This window comes from Dreissena polymorpha, chromosome 1, assembly GCF_020536995.1.
Source record: "Dreissena polymorpha isolate Duluth1 chromosome 1, UMN_Dpol_1.0, whole genome shotgun sequence".
NCBI classification, from domain to species: domain Eukaryota; kingdom Metazoa; phylum Mollusca; class Bivalvia; order Myida; family Dreissenidae; genus Dreissena; species Dreissena polymorpha.
In genome coordinates, this window is record NC_068355.1 from 95,368,580 (window position 1) to 95,392,909 (window position 24,330).

Here is a 24,330-nt window from a genome sequence, read left to right on the forward strand (position 1 = left end):
CAACCATACATTTTATTCTATACTTAATATTTCATTGGTAACTAAAGAGTGGCGTCTTTAAGACACTACTTAATAAAAAGATTTTAATTATTCATACTGTAAAATGTAGTACTCAATTAAGGACTCGTGAAAACAAAGTAAAAACCATGAAAACATGTTTTAACCTTTGTAAATGTATCTCTGCTACAATTATGCCTATGATGCAAATCTTGAAAAAAAAAATATTTGTGAAAATATTGAAATAAAAAAGTATTGAACTAACTCTTAATATGTTTCTCATTTGTGTGTATGCATTAATTACTCACATAAAACCCATTAACTCAGCAATAATTTGAATAAGGTACGAGCAACCTCCGCGCAGTGATTTGACGGGAACCAGCATAGCTGGATCAAATATGTTGTATGTGAGAGCAAGGAACGACAACTCTGCATGGAGATTGAGGTACGAGTTGACTTTAGTACGAGTTGGGTGCCGTACGAGTTGACAACCGTGCGAGTTGACTACCGTTGACCAAAAAACGTGCGAGTTGACTACCGTGCGTGTTGACTTAGGTACGAGTTGACTGTAAACCCGTTTTTGCGTATGTGTTGCTACGCCCCTGCCTAATTCTTGACCTAATTTGATGACATGTGCACTCGGCTAACTTAAGCCTTCGTTGACTCTTTAGAGAACAAAATTCATAATTATCGTGCCGAGTGCAATATAAGAAGAACCGGGTGCAATCACTATGAGATTAAATTTGAGAAGTCACATTGGATATTAAGGTAAGACCTGTTACTTTACATGCGTTGCTGACATTGTTTTTGACGTTGTTTTTGGATTATTCTAGTCCCTATTGTTGGTGTAGCCTGGTGATACCGCGTACCGGTGTATTAGGCCTTTGTCTTGAAATACAATTTTTTAATCGTGATAAATCAAAGAAGCACATAGGTTCGTTGTTATTAATGTGAAAATACTAAGCTCAAGCCGGGGATTGAACCCACGATCTCCAGAGTGGTAGACATTTTAACCACGTCGCTAAAGAGCTAGCCCAACAGCAAGGCTTTTGGAAGTGACCTTATTTCACTACACTCCTCTCCCTTTTAATGTTTCAAGATCCAGAGACGCCTGCTACAGCATGTCTTGCATCCGCATCGCCCTCCCAGAAACCATTAAACAGTTCAGACCCATTCCCGCATTCACAGTTCTTTTTTTTGCCTCGTCGCCATTAATGTGAAAATACTGAGCTCAAGCTGGGGCTTGAACCCACGACTTCCTGAGTGGTTGTCAGACATTTTAACCACGTCACTAAAGAGTTAGCCCAACAGCACGACTGTTGGAAGTGACCTTATTTCACTACATTATTTTATCCACTTTGTGAATAAATCAAGTTCCATTATAATATGATTGATGGGGTATTTTATCTCGATATCGGCTAAGTTCTTCTTGAATGCTCTGAGCTTTTATGGGTACATACAGTTTGTCAACCATTTCCTGATAAGCAGCAGTTCCGATTAATTTGTATCCTCCAATTACCGTAAGTCGACCGGTTAAGGAAACAAGTAAAAGAATTTCTGAATTTACGCAACAAAATGCAGCAATATACTATTTACCTTCAGAGATTTATTTAATTCCCGTTAAATCAATGTCAAAAATGATTATTTACAGCATGTTTTACTATGCAAAGCCGAAAGTTCCATACACACTACAAGAACATTAACTCCGCGCGTTGTTTACCTTAAGTCGATACGTCACATCCGAGAAAGGGACAGCACTCTAGTGGTAATGGATTAGGCCAACTTAACTTAAAACTTCGCTTCTTTGAACAATTTTAACAAGAACTAAAACAGTAAATATATATTAAATATGTTTTCAATATTTTATGAATACAATTGAACAAGTTTCTTTCACTTTTCTTAAGAACAATTTTCACTCTTCTTTAGCACAGCATGGGCACATAAATGTTGCACCTCTTCTGATGACTTTTATTTCTGTACAAAATGACAGGTGTACCCAGTGGTTGCAGGCTCTATTGTCACACTGTGCCCATTTTACAAAAGTCGTTTTGGATAAGCCTTAAAAGAAAACAAGAAAAAAAAAACACCATTAAGAAGAGGTCTGAAAACCAATTTCATAAAAAAAGCTTTGCCTTAAATTTACTACGATTTACTACTATTTCCGATATGAAGCGTTGTCAATGAAAGTGTTAAGGTAGTGCACCTCTAATGATTTCCCGCGATTTCTTCGAAGGTTGAAGAGCCTACTATTAGGTGCCGTAGCCTAGTGGTTAAGGCGATAGACTAGAAATCTTTTGGGATATTCCCGCGCAGGTTCGAATCCTGCCGACGACGTATACTTTTTTGCGACGCGTTTTATTTATTTTCTAACGTAATTTGATTTAATATGGCATATAAGCTATATTTATTGTTAAATATGTTGCAATTTTTATGCACATTTTTCAATTATTAAAATTAAAACAACGTTATGGCGAAATTGGGTGATTTACTGTTGAAAATACGAACCATGCATGTTGCATTTTTATTTTTATTTCAAAAAGTAAACGGTAAATCTGTCTAGTTCTTGGTATTTTTGCTGTATATAGTGTTTCTGTAAAAACTAAGTTTAAAATATGACTTAAATGATACTATTTTGAATTTTATGACACTTTGTTTTTAACCGACCCAATTTTTACTTGGCTGAAATCACTTACATTTCATGGTGCTCTTCCATAGATAAAAATTTGTAAAAAATAAATGTCTGTAAAAGAATACTTATTTCATCTTGTTTAAACTTTAAACACCTTTACAGCATCTGTACACACCAACTGCATGCCCATATTTGGAAATTTGAATGAATTATGGAACTTTTATATACCCCAGGGGTGAAAATAAATTGGACAAAAGCCGAGCGTGGGGGTGGTTTTGAAAAAATCGGTATATTTTTTTTAAAAGCATGGAAAGCCTACCTACAAATTTGCATGTAGTTCAGTGAAATGATGCTGATTAAGAAAATAATTAATTAGATTATATTTGGATATGTGCCCATTAGAGGTGCACTACCTTAAGTTAAGATCGTCTGCTTTACATTTCAAATTTTGTGGGAATTTAATAAATAGGACCAATAAAATGTATGGGATATAGTTAAATTTGTGTAATTTAAGTTAAATTTTTATTTTTAAATGCAATTTTACCTGTTTTTTCCTCATTTTGTTTTTATTTGTTTTTGTTTATAAGCGTAGTTATGTCACTTCATCGAAATACTCGGAGCGCTTGCGTGTGACGTCATCCAAATGGCCGCGTTCTTAATGTAAACAAAGTGGTCGAAATTAGGTCATGGTCGACTTACGGTAATCGTACGATATTTAATTTTCAATAATGCCCCCAAAAAAACAAAATGATAAGTGTCTAAGGTATAAACTATAAAGGTAAAGGAATAAATTAACAAAGTTTTAGCAAGAAAGATTTTGTATTATGCTTACAGGGGGGATAAATGCGGCAAAACGTTAACCGGAACTGATTGAATTAGTTAGGTTCAACAGTTTTGAAATGTGCATATGGATATAGAAGGCTTTATTATTTTCAAATAAACTTTTTGCTGATTGAAAACAAATGCCATGACAATTTATTGAAATACTAATTCTGTACATGTAAGTTAAATGAGTTGTAACAATTCTCCAAAGGTTGAACTTTAATTGGCTATTTTTGACAAAAATTGCATAATTATGCCGTCTGGCCTAACATGTAATCATACAAAATAAATTTTACCCTTTATTAGCTCATCTATTTTTTGAAAAAAAAATATGAGCTATTGTCATCACCTTGGCGTTGGCGTCGGCGTCGGCGTCCGGTTAAGTTTTGCGTTTAGGTCCACTTTTCTCAGAAAGTATCAATGCTATTGCATTCAAACTTGGTACACTTACTTACTATCATGAGGGGACTGGGCAGGCAAAGTTAGATAACTCTGGCGTGCATTTTGACAGAATTATGTGCCCTTTTTATACTTAAAAAATTGAAAATTTTGGTTAAGTTTTGCGTTTAGTTCCACTTTTCTCAGTACGTATCAATGCTATTGCATTCAAACTTGGTACACTTACTTACTATCATGAGGGGACTGGGCAGGCAAAGTTAGATAACTCTGGCATGCATTTTGACAGAATTATGTGCCCTTTTTATACTTAGAAAATTGACAATTTTGGTTAAGTTTTGTGTTTAGGTCCATTTTATTCCTTAAGCATCAAAGCTATTGCTTTCATACTTGCAACACTTACTAACTATCATAAGGGGACTGTGCAGGCAAAGTAATGTAACTCTGACTGGCATTTTGACAGAATTATGTGCCCTTTTTATACTTAGAAAATTGAAAATTTGATTAAGTTTTGTGTTTAGGTCCACTTTATTCCTACAGTATCAAAGCTATTGCTTTCATACTTGCAAGATTTATGAACTATCATAAGGGGACGGTGCAGGCAAAGTTATGTAACTCTGACTGGCATTTGGACGGAATTATGGGCCCTTTATACTTAGAAAATTGGGTTAAGATTTATGTTTTGGTCCACTTTACCCCTAAAGTATCATAGATATTGCTTTCATACTTGGAACACTCACAAACTATCATAAGGGTACAGTAAAAGGACAAGTTGCATAACTCTGGTTGTCATTGTTACGGAATTATGGCCCTTTTTTGACTTAGTAACTTTTAATATATGGTTACATTTTGTGTTTCGATCCACTCGAAGTATCAAGGCTATTGCTTTCAAACTTCAAATACTTACATGCTATCATGAGGTTACTGTACCTGGCAACTTGAATTTTACTTTGACCTTTGAATGACCTTGACTCTCAAGGTCAAATTATTAAATTTTGCTAAAATTGCCATAACTTCTTCAGGGCTTGCACTAAGCGGCGTACGGCCGTATATTACGCCCGATAATTGTTTCCATACGCCGATAAAAAAAAACATGACGTCCACTGTACTTCCTTAAAATTGGTCATACGCCGAAAATAGCAACCCGTGACGTAAGCTGTCGATTAAAATAACACTTCAATCAACACTGCTTTCTGCGACTCAATGTGTTTTGCACACGTCTCGATCAGTCTAAACTCCGCCTCCTTATATTTGCTACCGGTGATTAGCAAGTTTTTTGTGTGTTGTTTATCTAACGGTTACACAATTTACCCCCCGCGCGGATCGCAAATTTACCGTGACAAAGCAGTCGCTTAAAATTGGTTGCTTTAACAACACACTCGTGCCTCTGCCAGGCCATATTTTGTCTAATGATTAGGAGATAAATGCTGGTTTTGGGCAGACGGCACGGTAAAAGAAAGACGGCAAAAATAATTAAAGAAAAACAAAATTGATCAAAGTTTAATTTATTACGTAGATTCACTACCGTATTAGGTCCCGCGAGTTTTCTCAGTTTGTTAATCCACCGATAATTACGAGTAATAGCCATCTTATATAAACTGGAATCACAGTTCATTTTCTATACTAAGCAGTCATTTAACTAGTCAGAAACATTCAGAAAACACATTTCCTGGATTAGCTATAAATTATCCGAGTAGAATTAAATTGCTACGTCATGACCTTCGACATTGCAAATGGCTGACCTATTGTAACATTCAACCCGCGTTCAGTTCAAAGCTGGCGATTCAAATTACATGTAATGTTGGTTCAATAATGGAGAAAACATTAAATAGATTTAACAAATATTTGATAAGGTTTGTTAAACCAGATAACAACAAGGAAAGTTTGGATTGTTAAAGTTAATTGGTAAGGCATTTATTAAGTGTACATATTTCGGACATATATAGTATTCGGATAAACAGTAATTGATATACTAGATGCTCCATCATGACCATTCATTAAGATTGTGTTTTGTTGCAAATGCAGGGATGAGGATAATAAAATGACAATAAATATGTGATGAAAATGTGCAACCGCACATATCGCAAATTACTTAAATGTGTTGAATGACTTAAATGTGTTATGATTACGTAGATTTTAATGATAATTTAATGTTTTTACAAATGAACATAGTAAATGATAGAAATAATAAAAGTTTTGAAATTAACATGTTTTCTTTTTTAAGTCGATATTGTTTGCACAAACTTATACCCTGATTTTCCAAACTTTTCCGTATTTTTAAAGCCTAGGGTAGTCTCCGCCTTGTTGTAAGATATATCTAGTTACTTTCACAGATGTACAGTGACCCAAAATGGATGGGAAGAGTTTGTGATCATTTACGCAGTTGACATTCCGTTAACATCAACATTAAAGTTGTTTGGACTTCCAACATTTTTGAGTGGGACTTCCATAAGTAAAGGGCAGGAAGTCAGGACTTCCAAAATTTATTTCTTAGTGCAAGCCCTGCTTCTTTATTTATGATTAGATTTGATTGATACTTTGATGAAACTACTCTTACCTGACATACCACAATAGACTTCACCCAAACCATCCCCTGTGCCCTCCCCCCCTCCCCCCCCTCCCCCCCCCCTAATTTTTTTTATTATTATTTTTTTTTTTTTAAGATCATCTCACAAATGACCACCACACCCTCACACTATACCCCCACCCCACCCCACCCCCCCCCCAATTTTTTTTTTTTTTTTTTTTTTTTTTTTTTTAAGATCATCTCACAAATTATCACCACACCCTCACACTATTCCAACCATCGTACCCAAACCCCCCACCCCCCCCCCCCCGATTTTTTTTTTTTCGCTTTTTTGGAAGATAATGTAATAAATGTCCACAACCCCACACTATACACCCCTCTTCACTCCACTCCTCCCTCCTTTGTGATTGAAAATGAGAGTCCCTTCACCTTTAAAAAGAAAATAGATGAGCGGTCTGCACCCGCAAGGCGGTGCTCTTGTTTTTACATGTTCTCACATTGACACTAAATCTCGAAAGAAATTATTGTGGTCAAAAGAATTAACGTTTTTGGCCAGGTAATTCTAAACTGGTTGACTGACTGTAGTACAGCTCAGAGTTCTTCCTGATCAGGCTTCCTGAAAAGTCCCAAAAAGTGCATGTCAACTGGACAGGCTGATTGACAAGTTAGCCTGTCCGGACAAAAATTCACCTGACCGAACAGTGTGAGTTTATAACTGAAGAATTAAGTTAAGTTTTACTTATATTTATTGCAAAGTGCAGCCTTTGTATAAATACACTCGATAAAGTAAAACAAACGCTTAAGTGTTCTAGTGATTACAGTGTATGATGGACAACAGCTTTAAATTCTAGTCATATTCAAAAGAAAATAACATAACACTATTGGTGTTGCCTTCTTCATCCTGAAAGTCAAGACCATCATCAGAATCACAATCAGAGTCTTCGTCACACAGTTTTGCAATGTCATTGTCCATGATAAAATGAGGCTGCTGCATGGTTGCATTCTAAGGCACAGACTCGACAAAAAATATACTTGATTCCGATTTACTATCTGATTCGATGACCACTGAAGCTGACGATGTCGATGGGGCATCTGTACATATGCTGTATGCCTGGCCCTTTGTCCTCTGATAAGTCCGCTGCCAACTTGTCAACTAGTGACGCGTTAGTGTTCTTAATGACAAAAAGGCTCGAAATTCACGAAAAGAGTGATTCTAGTGGGGTGTTTTCGTTCTTTTGGCAGGTATTGGACTCTTAGTTATTTTATAGTAATTTTTTTTTTTGGCCTGTCACAAGGACCGGCCATATTAGAAACTTTGCAAGACCGTAAAGAATTTTTCCGGACAAGACCGGTGGTCCGATCTTTTCAGGAAGCCTGTCTGATTAAAGGGGCCTTTTCACAGATTTTGGCATGTTTTGAAGTTTGTCATTAAATGCTTTATATTGATAAATGTATGCATTCAATATAAAAAGCTCCAGTTAAAAACATGAATAGAATTAAAGAAAAAAGAAAGAAAAGTAACTCTCAAATGGGCTCGAACCTCTGACCCCCTGGAGTAAATGGAGAAAAAGTTTTATCGCTAAGACCACTCCACCACATCGGCCCTCACACAAAGATTTATGTATTTCATACTATATTTAAGCAATCCTCGCAGTATCCCGAAATATAACGACAAAAACAAAACTCCAAATTATTCAATAGTTTCGCGTTGCAACGCTTGTTAATTTTCAGGTCTTTAAATTGTCAAAAGATGCATATAAATTATGATATAATGGATATTTTAGAGCATGGTAAATGTTCAGTATTACTGTTTTCTCACAAATATCAGAAATAAAACCCAAATTTGCGAATCTGAAACAATTTTTTTTTATTTTGTCAATTTACCAAAACTTGAAAAGGCCCCTCTAAACCAAATTCAATGTAAAAAGAATGAGTCTCAAGTTGGTCTATGAAATCAAATTCAGTCAACCTAAAACAGCGTAACAAACACCATAACTGTTACTTTATATCAATTTGCGTGTTGTTTGTGGATAATGCTCAAAACAAAATGTTGATAAAAACCATTATCAAATTGCAAGCCGAAGTTGTGAATTTACCATTCCATCTTTCTTATGGAGAAAGTTGGCGTATTACAATTGGTTGATTAGACACGAGATTTATCTCACTGGGAAATCTGGAGATATTTCATAGCGTATTTTCCAATTCGTAATACTCGGCTTTTTCCATTGCAAAAACTTACACATTTCATTAACCTTTGACGTGTTTGAAACTTTGGATTAGTATCATTATTATGTGAGCACACCACATCATGTAAATTGTTTTAATTTGCACATTTATATATATGATCTGTTTGTGTTAATAGTAAAAAAACAGAAAATATTTTATGTTGCTATATATTACTGATAAAAGTTTCACCTGGTATCCGGGCGATAGATTTGACATGCAACATGCAGTAACCAGTTGCAAGAACTCCTAGTGACCCTGCAGAGGTTTAATAGCTGGGAGTTGGATTATTGCAAATATAGATATTGGCTCAGTTCTGCTTACAGTCGAAAACACCTCTCTGTTTGTTAGCAAGAGTACTGCGTATTGGTTTATAAACAGTTTGCCGCTTTGTAGATTACTTACATAAAAGTTGGACTTGTCATTGATGTACTAGATAAGAGTAATTGCTAGTTAAACAAAATACATAAAATTTTACCTTTTATTTCATTAGCATGCACATTTTTTAAATAATATATAAAATGTATATGTATACTATAAAAAATAACAAATAAATATTAACACCCCTTTCCCTCTTAGTAGCAAAGTGAAAATGGCTATGTGCAAACAACATTTAACCAGAACAGCCTAGGGGTTACTCGCAGTCTGTTCAGGTTTTATGCTGTTTGCTGCTCATCAGTATCTAAGGGTTGGAAATGAAGCCTTCCAAACTTGGGTTGGCATAATGACCGGTCAATTGAGTATTGACCATGCCAGCAGTCAATATCCGGTTTAAACCGGTCAATACTGGTCATTACTGGTCATTACTGGTCGATTGAAAATTATAGCATTCAAACATCACAAAGAAAAACTTTAAGCTATTTTATATTAAATCAATCATTATTCCGTAATTGATAAACTTTTTTTTAGTTATTTATTGTAAAAAAATCTTTAAAGCTGTAAAAAATTACTTCTTTATTATTTATGGAAACGGCCACAAATACATAAGGAGTTCGGCAATATCTTTATCTCAATGAATCACATCTGTTATATAGTATTATTATTAACGCTCACACTAATGTTACAGACCATATTTTGCAAATCAGTATGTGCTTAGAAGCCTTAGGTATGGTATGGAAAGACAACCACTGCCTGTTGCAGCAGACGACAAATGTCATTCTCGTAGCAGAGTTGTTGTTCGTGCCTCAACATAAATGTGAATGTAATGAACAGCTGTGTATTGGTACACTGCAGAGGGTTTATATGACTAATAGTGTTTAACAGCTTGTAAAACGAGATTGGCCAGTCTGGTGTTTATCATTGAAATCTGTACATATATGCTGCTTTCAGGGAAAACGGGGCTTAATGCATGTCAAATAAGATTAGCCTGTGCATACTGATTAGCCTGTGCAATGCGCACAAGCTATTCAATGACGACATTTTACAACAGCAAACACCTACAGTGCCTTTAGCGCTTTGATTACTATTGTAGTTACCATAGTATTTCTATTGATACATCTATTTGATAAGCAGATGGACAAACAGAACTCTTATGTTTTCTAGGGTTATATATCTGTGTATTAGCTTTTTTGATCTCAAAAACATTGAATATACTTTTGATGTTGCACATCATTGGTGTGCCATATTGTTAATCTTGTTGAATCGAGAATTATCTGAACATTCTTTAGAATTGAAAAAAACATTCAATCGACCAGAAAAATCCAAGTGACCAACTTTGACTTATTTACAAAATTTTGAGAGATTGTAATAAAAATTGCATAAACAGGTATAAAATAGTGGGTATTACTAACTTTAGACATTATTGGCAACATATCCGTTTAATTTATATTATCAATATTGTTTATTTAAGCATGGAATATTAATCAAAATTGGGGGTAATGTTCAATCGACCAGTATTGACCAGTAATGACCACTTCGGGAGTATTGACCGGGGTGGTTTTAACCAGTAAAAATGGTTAAAACGGGGGGTGGTCAATTCGTGCCAACCCTAAATTTAATTTACTTCAATGTCGTTAGAAAGGTCTTAAATTAAATATAACTTTCTAAGGGACTACCAATGCGTAAAAATACAGTCTACTCTCGTTATCTCGAAGTCGGCTGGAACAAGAAAAAATATTGAGATAACGAGAGTTCGAGATATCCGATTGGGCGTTTTCAAAGAAAAAATGAGACCAAAATGTACCTCCATATACTTGCTAAGTGGTCTAACTAAAGCCGTCACTGTGTGGCATAATACTCTCAACTACCTTACCTATTACCTGAAATATAAGCGTTTTTACGAGACATGATTAAATTTGCTAATTAAATGTTTAAAACGACATTTTAAGTGTTACAGAATTGCATGAACACATGCAGTTATCATTTTTATGCTCCCTCCAAAAAAATTTGGGGGGAGCATATAGTCGCCCGCTTCGTCTGTCCGTGTGTATGTCCGTCCATGCACAATTTTTGTCCGGGCTATTTCTCAGCAACTAATGACTGGAATTCAATGAAACTTTATGGGAAGCTTCACTACCAAGAGGAGATGAGCATATTATCAGTGGGTTCTGGTCGGATGATATTTCACAGAGTTATTGCCCTTTGAAATTTTCCATTAACTGTACATATAGTGCAATTCTTGTCCCCCCAACTACTAGACGTTTCCTTTTATCTGAATATATAGTGCAATATTGTGACAAAAAAAAACTTTGGGGAGCATCACCGTCTCTGACGGTTTCTTGTTCTAAATTGTCGAGTAAACATCCTGTAATGTTGCTATTTAAAACTATGATGAAATTGACCAGACCTACATAAGCGTTACCGATCGCGGAAATCTCCATTGGCGTTCACAATTCCTGGCTGGCGATTAAAAATAATATTTTCATAAAATTGGCGATTTAAAAAAATACACCCTATGCTTTACAAATGCACAATCTAAATGCCTGTTTTCAGGCCGTATAAATCGGTATTCGTATAAATCGCCAGAAACATCTCTAAGATTACACAGATAACACCCTTACCGGAATAGCCCCCTGGGGATAATGACGACCGCCTAGGTCGATAATCCACATGGCTAATGTCTTAATTGGGCACGCCATACACTGCGACCAGACTTTTCGAACATTTGGATTACCGGTACTTGGCAATTTACGTGATAACTGAATCACTGAAGCATGCCGTGTAATGACCTATGCTACAGATGTTACGATTCAACATTATAGAATCGACCAGTACGGAATTGTCATTTAATCAGATTGGCGGAGTTATGGCTTTGACATAGTCACTATAAACTAATTTCCCAAGAAACAACGATTTTGATTGGCTTAATAGTAGATAAGAGTAACTTCCCCTTACGGTCACTATGCGACTTGAAAGACCAATTTAGAAAGTGAGTTGATTCCTGGAAAAATGGATGCTGCGAACGAAAATGGAAAATCGAAGCCACAGAAATTAACGCATTTCTTAAGAAAAGAAAGCGGACAGAATAATGTAACTCAGGAAATGACCAAATGTTAGGTTCGTGATTGGAGGACGTCTAAAATTGTGCAGATGTGAATCACGTCTACCTGTCAAGTCTCACGGTTTCGCCATGAGTCTGACGGTTTTTGACATGCAATGACTGTATAATGCTGACTAAGTAATTTCTAACGCATTTCTTCAAAAACAAAAAAATGAAAAAAGTGGATTTCATAAAATGTTGTATAATTACTACCGAGACTGCGGGCTGTTATAGTGGTTTCTAACCTAAATACCACATGTACCGAAAACTGTTTAATGGTGTTAATGTACATGTATCATTATCACTACCACACCGGTGTCTACATGTATGTAAACAAAAAAACCCGGCTGCAAAATGTCAACAATTGGCTCACCAGCGAAGAAAATGGCGGGGGGGGGGGGCATGCCCCTGGACCCCCCTAGATTTGGCGACTAAGTTTTTTTCCTTAGCGTAAACCTAGCAATTGACGCCCAATCAAGACGAGGTTGTTCCATCTGAACATGTGTAAATCACGTTCCGGAATACTGAACTGTACATGTACATTTTGTAGTTCTGCAACTTTGGGACGGTTTATATACGCAGAAATATAACTCAATGCATTTTGTAATGTTGTTTGTAAAAACAATCAGTATTTTGGCCTTTGGCAGGCTGTGTATTAATTGCAGTTAATTGCAGTTTAAGTGACAGTTAAAGTGACAGGCCATAATCAAGTGTTAATGGCTAACGACATTACACATGTGTGATCATTGATGCAATTAACGATCAATTATCTACTGCACAGAATCGGGAGCAGGAGGGCGAAGCGGGACGGTGAAGTATCATAGAAACCATTTCTCATCTTTGCTGACACTGGGACAGTTATTCGCACTTCGAGATAAACCACAGTAAATACATGTAAAATCGGGAATCGGAACAAATTTTTATATCGAGATATCGAATTGTTCAACATAAATAAAATCGAGATATGCAATGTTTATTAATATAGATAAAGAAGGAAACAGATGGGACATTGAGCTTACTTCGACATATCGAGAAAATCGATATATCGGATGTCGAGAGTAGACTGTACTTATCTTTTAGAAGAGATAAAGGATTAAGAGTGTTAGCATGGTTTCACTATAGCCAATGTCAGTAAACTTCCACGCCCCCCCCCCCCCCCCCCCCCCCCCCCCCCCCCCCCCCCAGTTGCAATGTTTTTCAGTTTTTCAACAACCTGAACAATATTAGAACTCATCCTACATACATGTATCATGAGTTTCATGAACATAAGAATACAAATGTGACTTTAAGAGTGTAAACAAGCTTTGAAGCCCATAATTCTTCAAGTTAATTCCTTGTTTAGTTTTAAAGATATTGCTCTGGACAAAATTAAGGTAAAAATCTAAACAAAGGGCAATAACTCTTAAAATATTGTAGCAAGAGTTATGGCTCTTTTGCACTACATGCCACCTCAATTATGTACATGTATAATTAATTAAGTAAGAATAGTTTTAATTCTTTCGGGTCTTGAATGAGCCCCTCAGGGCCCATGATGGCCCTGTTGTTGTACTTGTGTCTGGGGTAACTCAAAAAGTATTGCTGCTGGAAGGCTTAAACATTGAAACATATGAGTTGTGTTCTAAGAAAACCCGGCTTAATGCATGTGCGTAAAGTGTAGTCCCTGATTAGCCTGTGCAGTCGGCACAGGCTAATCAGGGACGACACTTTACACTTTTATGGTATTTTTAGTTTCAAGGAAGTTCCTCCCTACCGAAAATCAAGTTTAGGTGGAAAGTGTCATCCCTGATTTGCCTGTGCGGACTGCACAGGCTAATCTGGGATGACACTTTACGCACATGCATTAAGCCCAGTTTTCTCAGATCAAGGCTCATATTTATCAGCACGTTCCATTGTTCACCATCATTTTTCAGTTCGGATGCTTCACACAACCATAGTTGTGGCATCATTTAAAAAAAAAATATCTTGTCACTTGTGTAATTTGTAAGTTACTTAAAAAGTTTTGCTGCAAGAGGGTGATTACTTTACTAAAAGTTAACAAGTGTGTATCTAGTGTGTTTACTTGCTAACTTCTATACCTTGATGCTGTTTTTTTCGTCAGAAGTTGAGTGAATCATACAAAAGTGGAATGTAGGGGAATTAGGTGGGGGGATATATTTATATGTATAATAATTGGGGATATTTATGTTAACATAGTTTATTAGTCACCTACCGTTGAAACCTGAGGGGACTTATGGTTTGCACTCTGTGTGTCCTTGAGTCTGTCAGTCTGTCACACTTTTCTGGATCCTGCGATAACTTTAAGAGTTCTTCATATTTGTTCATGAAACTTGAAACATGGACGGATGGCAATATGAAGATTATGCACATCGTTTCATTTTGTTCCTACTTCAAGAATTCTGGTTGCTATCAAATAGCAAATGCGAACAAATCTTCTTTTTTTTAAAATAATCTGAAAATGCTAGAGATTCACCGGTAGAGGACTTTTATTGCTTGGCAATAGTCTTGTTGCATTTAATTTGCATAGCAAGCTGAACAAAATATGAATTTAAAAAAGTAGAAAAAATACAAATTTTAACATTCAAGAAACATCTTTGTTATACTTGTTTCTTTTAGTTTATTTATTTACACTATTTATTGACATGATTAATACCCTGGCAAAAGAAAATAAATTGTATGGTTCTGTAACCCGACCCTACCTACGATTTTGGTCCCAAACCCTACTTTTTTCGTCTCTTGTAGAAAAAACGATCTTGGAAAAAAATCTCGGGTACCGTCCGATAGTGCTGGAAAATAACTGCGCATTTCCCACTTCCGCTTTCGTTATCAATCTTCTGATTTTACGTGTTTTTTCCATTTCTATGCTTAAATAATGGATTCTGCCAGCGTTTTGATGAATATCTTTTACGTTGCTATGCGCACCCAGGGCTTTTTTTACTTCTTTGGGACCATCCGAAAAAACGGCCCTTTCCCCTCGGATTTTTTTTTCCCCTCAGCAGGTAAATTTTCCCCCAGACTTCATTTTTTTTTAACAATAAATACACAAGTTAACCTGATCCAGTGTAGGAAATATAACATATTGCATAATTAAATTATCTGTCACCTTGAATATGTTTTAAAAACAGCAAAATATGTTAAATTGATTATTTAAGGCTTTCCTTATTTTCCCCAAAATCCGGCGTTTCGCGTGATTTTTTCCCCCCAAATCCAGCATTTGGCACAATTTGTTTTCCCCTCAAAAAAGGCCAGGCCCTTTTCCCAAAATCAGATAAAAAAAACTGCCTATTATTTCCTATGTCCTTTGACATATTGCTTTTATATTTTGCATACTTTTTTACCAACATGACCCCATTTTTATATTTTGCATACTTTTTTACCAACATGACCCCAATCTATAAACAAGAGCAGACAGCTGTATCAAGCATTTTGACAGAATAATGGTCCCTTTTATACTTACATGTAGATAATTTAACATTTTGCTTAAATTGCCATAACTTCTTTATTTATGATCACATTTGATTGATACTTTGACAAAACAACACCTAAAAATGTACCTGACATACCACAATGCACTCCACCCAAACCACCTCATGCCGCACCCCAGAATCCCCCCCCCCCCCCCAAAAAAAAAGATTTGTTTTCCTTATTTTTGAAAAATCATCTATTAAATGACCACACACCCACATTATACACCCCCCCCCCTCTCCATGATGGCTTACGTTATACTGTCAAGCACTCGAATAGTTGAGCGCGCTGTCATCTGACAGCTCTTGTTGATTTTTTTTTTTCATTTAGGTAATTTATTTTTTATGTCCCCCACTATAGTAGTGGGGGACATATTGTTTTTGCCCTGTCTGTTGGTCTGTTGGTTGGTTGGTCTGTTGGTTGGTTTGCGCCAACTTTAACATTTGCAATAACTTTTGCAATATTGAAGATAGCAACTTGATATTTGGCATGCATATGTATCTCATGGAGCTGCACATTTTGAGTGGTGAAAAGTCAAGTTCAAGGTCATCCTTCAAGGTCAAAGGTCAAATATATGGGTCAAAATCACTCATTTAATGTACACTTTTGCAGTATTTCAATATTCAAGATAGCAACTTGATATTTGGCATGCATGTGTATCTCATGGAGCTGCACATTTTGAGTGGTGAATCTACAGTCACGGTAGTGGCTTTTAATTATTTGCTACTAAAAATAGAGATTTGTTAGAGAATTATTTTCAAGGGAAGTAATTTATATAATTATAAATCTCAGATTATATATTTCCTTACCAAGAATTTAAGTTCTGTTCACAGTTACTGTACAGATTGGTTATTTTGATTATTTATAACTCAAATGATTGATTTGTCAAAGTTTTTTTTTTAAATGATTATCATTTCTTTCCTGTACTCATTTGTGAATAGTAGAGTTCATTACATACCTGTGTACTTATGTCCATAGATACATGATGAACTCTGGCTATGATCTCTTTGATATACCACAGGCCTTGTTTGTCAGTGATTGATCATTTTTGACTGTCTACAGACCCTCCCCCCCCCCCCTGGTTGGATTGGACAAAATCCAAGGGAAGTAATAAGCTTTAAAGGGAGATGATTTCTATACCTGCCAAATGATAAATAGAAATTTTATTTAAAGCGGCGCAGTAGGGGGCATTGTGTTTCTGACGAACACATATCTTGTTAATTTATTTTTATGTCCCCCACCACTATAGTGGGTGACAGATTGTTTTTGCCCTGACTGTTGGTTTGTTTGTTGGTTTGTTTGCCCCAACTTTAACATTTGCCATAACTTTTGCAATATTGAAGATAGCAACTTCATATTTGGCATGAACGTGTATCTCATGGAGCTGCACATTTTGAGTGGTGAAAGGTCAAGGTCATCCTTCAAGGTCAAATGTATGGGTCAAAATCGCTCATTTAATGTATACTTTTGCAATATGGAAGCTAGCAACTTGATATTTGGCATGCATGTGTATCTCATGGAGCTGCACATTTTGAGTGGTGAAAGGTCATGGTCAAGGTCATCCTTCAAGGTCAAATGTCATATATATGGGGACATAGTGTTTCACAAACACATCGCTTGTTAGTGACTGATATTTCTATATCTTCTAATTATAAATGAAGTTATTGTTTGTAAAAAATTGAAATTGATATGTTAGTTTCATGCACATGGTAAGTTTACAGCAAACTAGTTATAAAGAGCTGTAAAGTGTCATACATGTTTGAAATTGAAGAGTGAATTTGATAATTTGTCAACTATGATACTTCACAGACTTCAATTGAACAAAATCTTGTTTCTATGTGAATAATTGCTTTTCATTTTTTCATTTTCATAATCGTTGATGTAGCAGCTTTATGTCCTTTTTAGTTATTGAAACTTGCAGCACCATTTTTGAGCCTTTATTAGTTTTATCATGGAGTAAAAAACCATGTTAATAAAAATGATCATTGTGAAAGTGGTAGTAAAATTTTGTATTGCAATACCACAGTCCATATTGTATAGTTGTAGTCTTTAATAAATAAACATAATGTCATTTCTCTACTATTAAAAAAGAAGGTCAAGTAAAAACCATGTGTTAAATTTAAACTTAATCTTTTTTTCAGCACATAAATAACACAACAAATGTTTGTAAAGTTTGAATATATTTTTTATGTCTAAAACATTCTCCATTTTCTCAATGAGGTGCATAATAATTAAATGTCATTGTTCATCACATTTAGTATTAAAAACTGCTGCTGTGGGGCCTGAACGGAAAACTGTCATTTCTCCTTTATTGAATATGAGTTACAACAGTCGTCCGTTCACCCCTCACTGGCCCTCAGTAACAGTTACTGTTTAATACTGTCATTTATAATAGTAATTTAAAAAGACCCATTCTGACCTGTGCATAGTTAGTCCTAGCTGTGCACTTGAAGACTTGGTCCAGATATTGGATAGTCCTGATAAGTTCTGTACCCTCACCTTCTATTTAAACAGTCATCAGGCTTTAACAATCTTCTAGCTTGTCATAGTTTCAAATTTTCTTTCAGGTTTTTAATTTCTTAAATGATGATTTTTCAAACAAAAACATGTCTTCATGATCTTGTCCATCATAATTGTTTCTTGTAAAAAAAAGTCTTTTTTTTATGATCCCCCAAAATTTATTTTGGGGGGAGCATATAGTTGACTGTGTGTGTCTGTCTGTCCTTCCGTGCACAATTTTTGTCCGGGCTATTTCTGCTATTTCTCAGCAACTAATGACCGGAATTCAATGAAACTTTATAAGCAGGTTCTGGTCGGATGATTTTTCACAGAGTTATGGCCCTTTGAAATTTTCTATAAAAAATTCTCGTCTCCCCAACTACTGTGCCCTCAAGACGTTTCCTTTTATCTGAATATATAGTGCAATATTGAGGAAAAAAAAACCTCCGACGGTTTCTTGTTTTAAATTAATTTTTATATTTATGGCATCAAGTTTTGTAACAAAAGTAAAATTACAAATCATGATGTTGTGCTGAATGGGTCAATCTCAAGTTATACTTAACAGAAAACTAAACTATGAACTTTGAATATTGCTGACATAATATTGAAAACTGGTGTTTTATCACAACAATAAGAATGTTGGTTTAAGACTTATCACAATGTTTTACCATCAAACAAAAACTAAACTTTGAACTTTGACAAAGTCTGGCCACATAGTGAAAGCATGGTGATTCATCACCACAATTTCAGATATCTTTTTTCCAATTTGATATTATATTGTTATTAAATGTATATAAATTATACATGTATGCTGATATCTAACACATTTTAAAGTACTCCTCTCTTTCATATACATGTTATTGCTGATCAATATCACTTGATAATTTGAATGGACTTTAACAGCAGTTGTATTCTGTATATTTCAGGTGAATGTTATAGTTAATAAAAAGACAACAGTTAACACCAACAAGAAGAACAAAGGATGGGAAAGTACAGCGGGAAGACATGTCGTCTGCTGACAATGCTGGCCCTCACTGGGGGTTTCTTCCTTGTTGAGATCATCGTGGGGTACATGACAAACTCAATCGCCCTTGTTGCTGACTCCTTTCACATGCTGTCAGACGTGGTGGCGCTCATTGTGGGATTTGCATCAGTGCGGGTAAATAATGTTTATAGCTATTAAAATCTATTTTACAGTTATTTCTAGCTCACCTGAGCACAGTGCTCATAATAAACTATTGTTACTTATCTATTTCTGTTTTCTGTCATAATGCTGTTGGATGTGTGGTGTGTGTCGTCAATTTTGAGCTCTGTACCAGTCTAGAGGCCAGATTTTCCTCCATCTTAATGAAACTTGGTCAGAATGTTTATGTAGAAAAGATCAAGGTTGAGTTGAATCTGGATAAAGTGTTTTCTAAAACTACATCCCCAGATCAGATCTTGTTACCACTCTACATGATACATGTATGACTCAAACTTTATGAAACTTTGTCACAGTTTGTATTTGGACAATATCTAGGCCAAGTTTAGAGTGTGGGTCATGTGGTCCGAAAAACTAGGTCTACAGAACAAATCTTAGGAGAAAACCTTGTTACCATTGTAGAGATTATCACTCAATTTCTATGAAACTTGGTTTCTGTGTTCATCTTGAGGTCTTCAATTTGAAATTGGATCACATGCTTTGAACATTGGCTTACAAGGTCATATCTTGTCTTTGTGTCTCAAAAGTCAAGTTCACACTTCAAAGATCATGATTCACTAAATACAGCTTATTGGACCTGTAACATTGTCATTCATCATGCTTTTTATGCCCCCGGATCAAATGATCGGGGGAACATTGCTTTTGGCCTGTCTGTCATTGTATGTGTCCATGTGTGTGTGTGTGCGTGTGTGTGTCCCAAAACTTTAACCTTCTTCAGAACTTTTGCAATATTGAACATAGCAACTTGATATTTGGCATGCATGTGCATCTCATGGAGCTGCACATTTTGAGTGGTGAAATGTCAAGGTCAAGGTCATCCTTCAAGGTCAGAGGTCAAATATATGTGGCCCAAATCGCTTATTTTATGAATACTTTTTCAATATTGAAGATAGCAACTTGATATTTGGCATGCATGTGTATCTCATGGAGCTGCACATTTTGAGTGGTGAAAGGTCAAGGTCAAGGTTATCCTTCACAAGGTCAAGGTCATCCTTCAAGGTCAAATGTCATATAGGGGGACATTGTGTTTCACAAACACATCTTGTTAAATCTTTTTCTATACAGAAGGAATGAAGTTGACACTTGTTCATAGTTTCATTCCATCGTTCCTCAAAAAGTTGTATCTCTGTTGCTCTGGTATCTTCAATACAATTGAGTAATTAAATGGTAATTAAATTGAATGCGTTTTATTTTCCTTTTATTATTGTTTAATTTGAGTTACAATGCTATGTGGTTAAATTTTATTTACACTTAAATGTATTATAAATATCGCTGGGCCAAGTGTGAGGTTGAGTACTCCAAAACCGGTTTAAACCCCTAATGCTTTGCATTGACCGTTCCAGGGCGGTGACCCCAGCTTTATTCTTATTTGTGTTTATGTTGTTTTGTATTGTGCTGTATTGTGCTGTTTTGTATTGTTTGGGCAATCGGTAACTTGCCTTAAATAAAGGACCTACTAATTGTTTATAATAATAATTAAAATTAAAATATACTAATCCAGCAGCTGGAGTTTCACTTATTTATATTAAAAGGGAGATAATTTCTAAACCTGCCAAATGATTTTATGAAATTTTATTTCAAAGCGGCACTATATTGGGCATTGTGTTTCTGACGAACACATCTCTTGTTTAAAGGCTCATACAAGGTGACGATTCGTAATTATTACAGATTTTTAAATATATTTTGCATATTTTATTGTCCCCTACTGGTGAAACCGGAGGGGACCTATGGCTGTATTGTGCTGTTTTGTATTGTTTGGGCAATCGGTAACTTGCCTTAAATAAAGGACCTACTAATTGTTTATAATAATAATTCAAATTAAAATATACTAATCCAGCAGCTGGAGTTTCACTTATTTATATTAAAAGGGAGATAATTTCTAAACCTGCCAAAGGATTTTATGAAATTTTATTTCAAAGCGGCACTATATTGGGCATTGTGTTTCTGACGAACACATCTCTTGTTTAAAGTCTCATACAAGGTGATGATTGGTAATTATTACAGATTTTTAAATATATTTTGCATATTTTATTGTCCCCTACTGGTGAAACCGGAGGGGACCTATGGTTTGCGCTCTGTCTGTCTGTCTGTCAGTCTGTCTGTTACACTTTTCTGGATCCTGCGATAACTTTAAAAGTTCTTCATATAATTTTTCATGAAACTTGAAACATGGATAGATGGCAATATTGAGATTATGCACGTCATTTCATTTTGTTCCTATGTCAAGAATTCTGGTTGCTATGGCAACAGAAAAAAAACCACAACAAAATTGACAATGGTGGAGTTTCACTGGTAAGGGACAATATTGCTTGGCAATCTCTTGTTTATAAAGGTTATCAAAAAACAATATATATATTCTGTTGGACATTTCCATAACAAAATGAGCAATACAAATTGCTTTGAGCTAAAACTACAGTGTCGTCCAAGTCAACTGTGTTTACAAACAATCAGTTTATTTACATCGCTGTTAACTCGGGATAGAGCAACGCTTCGGTGACTCAGGTCACCAAAAATATATCGTCGATTTTCAACATTTTCCGGTATCACTCACAAAGTAGGTCTCTTCTAAATAATTAAAACGTTTGTATTGATCTAATAAGTTACTTTCTGCTGGTAAAAGTTGTTTAAATAAGAATTTAATTTGCATTTTATTTCGGCTATTTTTAGCATACGTCTCCGCTTTGAGGCTACACACCACGTTAATTGCAAAGTTGTAAACATTTCTTTCAATTATGAAACAGGTATATCTTCCATTATTCTTGACAACGTTGCACCTAAGCTGTGTTATTATCATTTTTTATGCTCCCCCAAAATTCGTCGGTCCGTGCATCCGTCCGTGCACAATTTTTGTCCGGGCTATTTCTCAGCAATTAATGACCGGAATTCAATTAAACTTTATGGGAAGCTTCACTACCAAGAGGAGATGTGCATATTATCAGCCGGTTCTGGTCGGATGATTTTTCACAGAGTTATGGCCCTTTGAAATTTTCCATTAACTGTACATATACATGTAGTGCAATTCTTGTCCGGGCTATTTCTCAGCAACTAATGACCGGAATTCAATGAAACTTTATGGGAAGCTTCACTACCAAGAGGAGATGTGCATAATATCAGCCGGTTCTGGTCGGATGATTTTTCACAGAGTTATGGCCCTTTGAAATTTTCTATTAACTGTACATATACATGTAGTGCAATTCTTGTCTGGGCTATTTCGCAGCAACTAATGACCCGAATTCAATGAAACTTTATGGGAAGCTTCACTACCAAGAGAAGATGTGCATATTATCAGCCGGTTCTCGTCAGATGATTTTTCACAGAGTTATAGCCCTTTGAAATTGTCCATTGTACATATTGTGCAATTCTTGTCCGAGCTATTTCTCAGCAACTTATTACGGGAATTCAATGAAACTTTATGGGAAGCTTCACTACAAACAGGAGATGTGCATATTATCAGCCGGTTCTGGTCGGATGATTTTTCACAGAGTTATGGCCCTTTGAAATTTTACATTAACTGTACATATGGTGCAATTCTTTTCCCCCCAACTACTGACTGGAATTCAATGAAGCTTTATGGGAAGCTTAACTACCTTGAGGAGATGCACATGTTATTTGTGGGTTCTGGTTAGATGATTTATTATGCCCCCCTTCGAAGAAAAGGGGGTATATTGTTTTGCACATGTCGGTCCATCCGTTTGTCCGTCCGTCCACCAGATATTTTCCGGATGATAACTCAAGAACGCTTAGGCCTAGGATCATGAAACTTTATAGGTACATTGATCATGACTCGCAGATGACCCCTATTGATTTTGAGGTCACTAGGTCAAAGGTCAAGGTCATGGTGACCCGAAATAGTAAAATGGTTTCCGGATGATAACTCAAGAACGCTTATGCCTAGGATCATGAAACTTCATAGGTACATTGATCATGACTCGCAGATGACCCCTATTGATTTTCAGGTAGGTAAAAGGTCAAGTTAACGGTGACCCGAAATGTAAAATGGTTTCTGGATGATAACTCAAGAATGCTTATGCCTAGGATCATGAAACTTCAAAGGTACATTGATCATGACACGCAGATTACCCCTATTGACTTTCAGATCACTAGGTCAAAGGTCAAGGTCACGGTGACTTGACACAGTAAAATGGTTTCCGGATGATAACTCAAGAAAGCTTACGCCTAGGATCATGAAACTTCATAGGTACATTGATCATGACTTGCAGATGATCCCTATTGATTTTACAGGTCATTAGGTCAAAGGTCAAGGTCACAGTGCCAAAAAACGTATTCACACACTGGCTGCCACTACAACTGACAGCCCATATGGGGGGCATGCATGTTGTTCAAACAGCCCTTGTTAAGAGAGTTATGGCCCTTTGAAATTTTTAAGTTGCTAAACCATCCATCGTATTATTTTGTCCAAAGATATGCCCCTCAAGACGTTTCCTTTTATCTAAATATATAGTGCAGTATTGTGACCAAAAAAACTTTTGGGGAGCATCACCCGTCTCTGACGGTTTCTTATTTCAAGAAGACGTTTTGTCTGAAGATTTTTATTTATTTAGTATGTGTATGCATGATAATAAACAACAGGTAACTAAAAAAAAATAAATTTAAAACAAGCGATATGTTTGTAAAACACTATGTCCCCATATATATGACCTTTGACCTTGAAGGATGACCTTGACCTTTCACCACTCAAAATGTGCAGCTCCATGAGATACACATGCATGTCAAATATCAAGTTGCTAGCTTCAATATTGCAAAAGTAACATCAAATGAGCGATTTTGACCCATATATTTGACCTTGACCTTTCACCACTCAAAATGTGCAGCTCCATGAGATACACATGCATGCCAAATATTAAGTTGCTATCTTCAATATTGCAAAAGTTATGGCAAATGTTAAAGTTGTGGCAAACAAACAAACCAACAAACAAACCAACAGACAGGGCAAAAACAGTATGTCCCCCACTATAGTGGTGGGGGACATACAAACATTGCCATCAAGCGCCTTTAGACTTAACAGTTTCTTAAAAACACTTTTAGTCTCCTATTAAATACAGTCCAGCTCAGGTCAAACATGTGTTTGAAGTTAC

The 24,330-nt window shown here is 35.9% G+C and overlaps 1 protein-coding gene across 3 annotated transcripts in view; it reads left to right on the plus strand.

The window, feature by feature from the left end:
- Nucleotides 1–421: 421 nt before the first annotated feature.
- Nucleotides 422–24,330, plus strand: part of LOC127841305 (zinc transporter 1-like) — a 70,373-nt gene continuing 46,464 nt past the window's right edge. For 2 of the 3 annotated variants that reach the window (XR_008030890.1, XM_052370031.1), the window contains exons 1-2: nucleotides 595–765; nucleotides 18,960–19,192. Coding sequence is in view for 2 of the 3 variants with exons in the window: in XM_052370031.1 (XP_052225991.1) it covers nucleotides 19,016–19,192 (177 nt within the window). In the remaining variant the exon portion in view is untranslated. Of the gene's footprint in view, nucleotides 553–594; nucleotides 766–18,959; nucleotides 19,193–24,330 lie in introns of those variants that run through there. The other variant, XM_052370032.1, reaches the window with a different exon arrangement.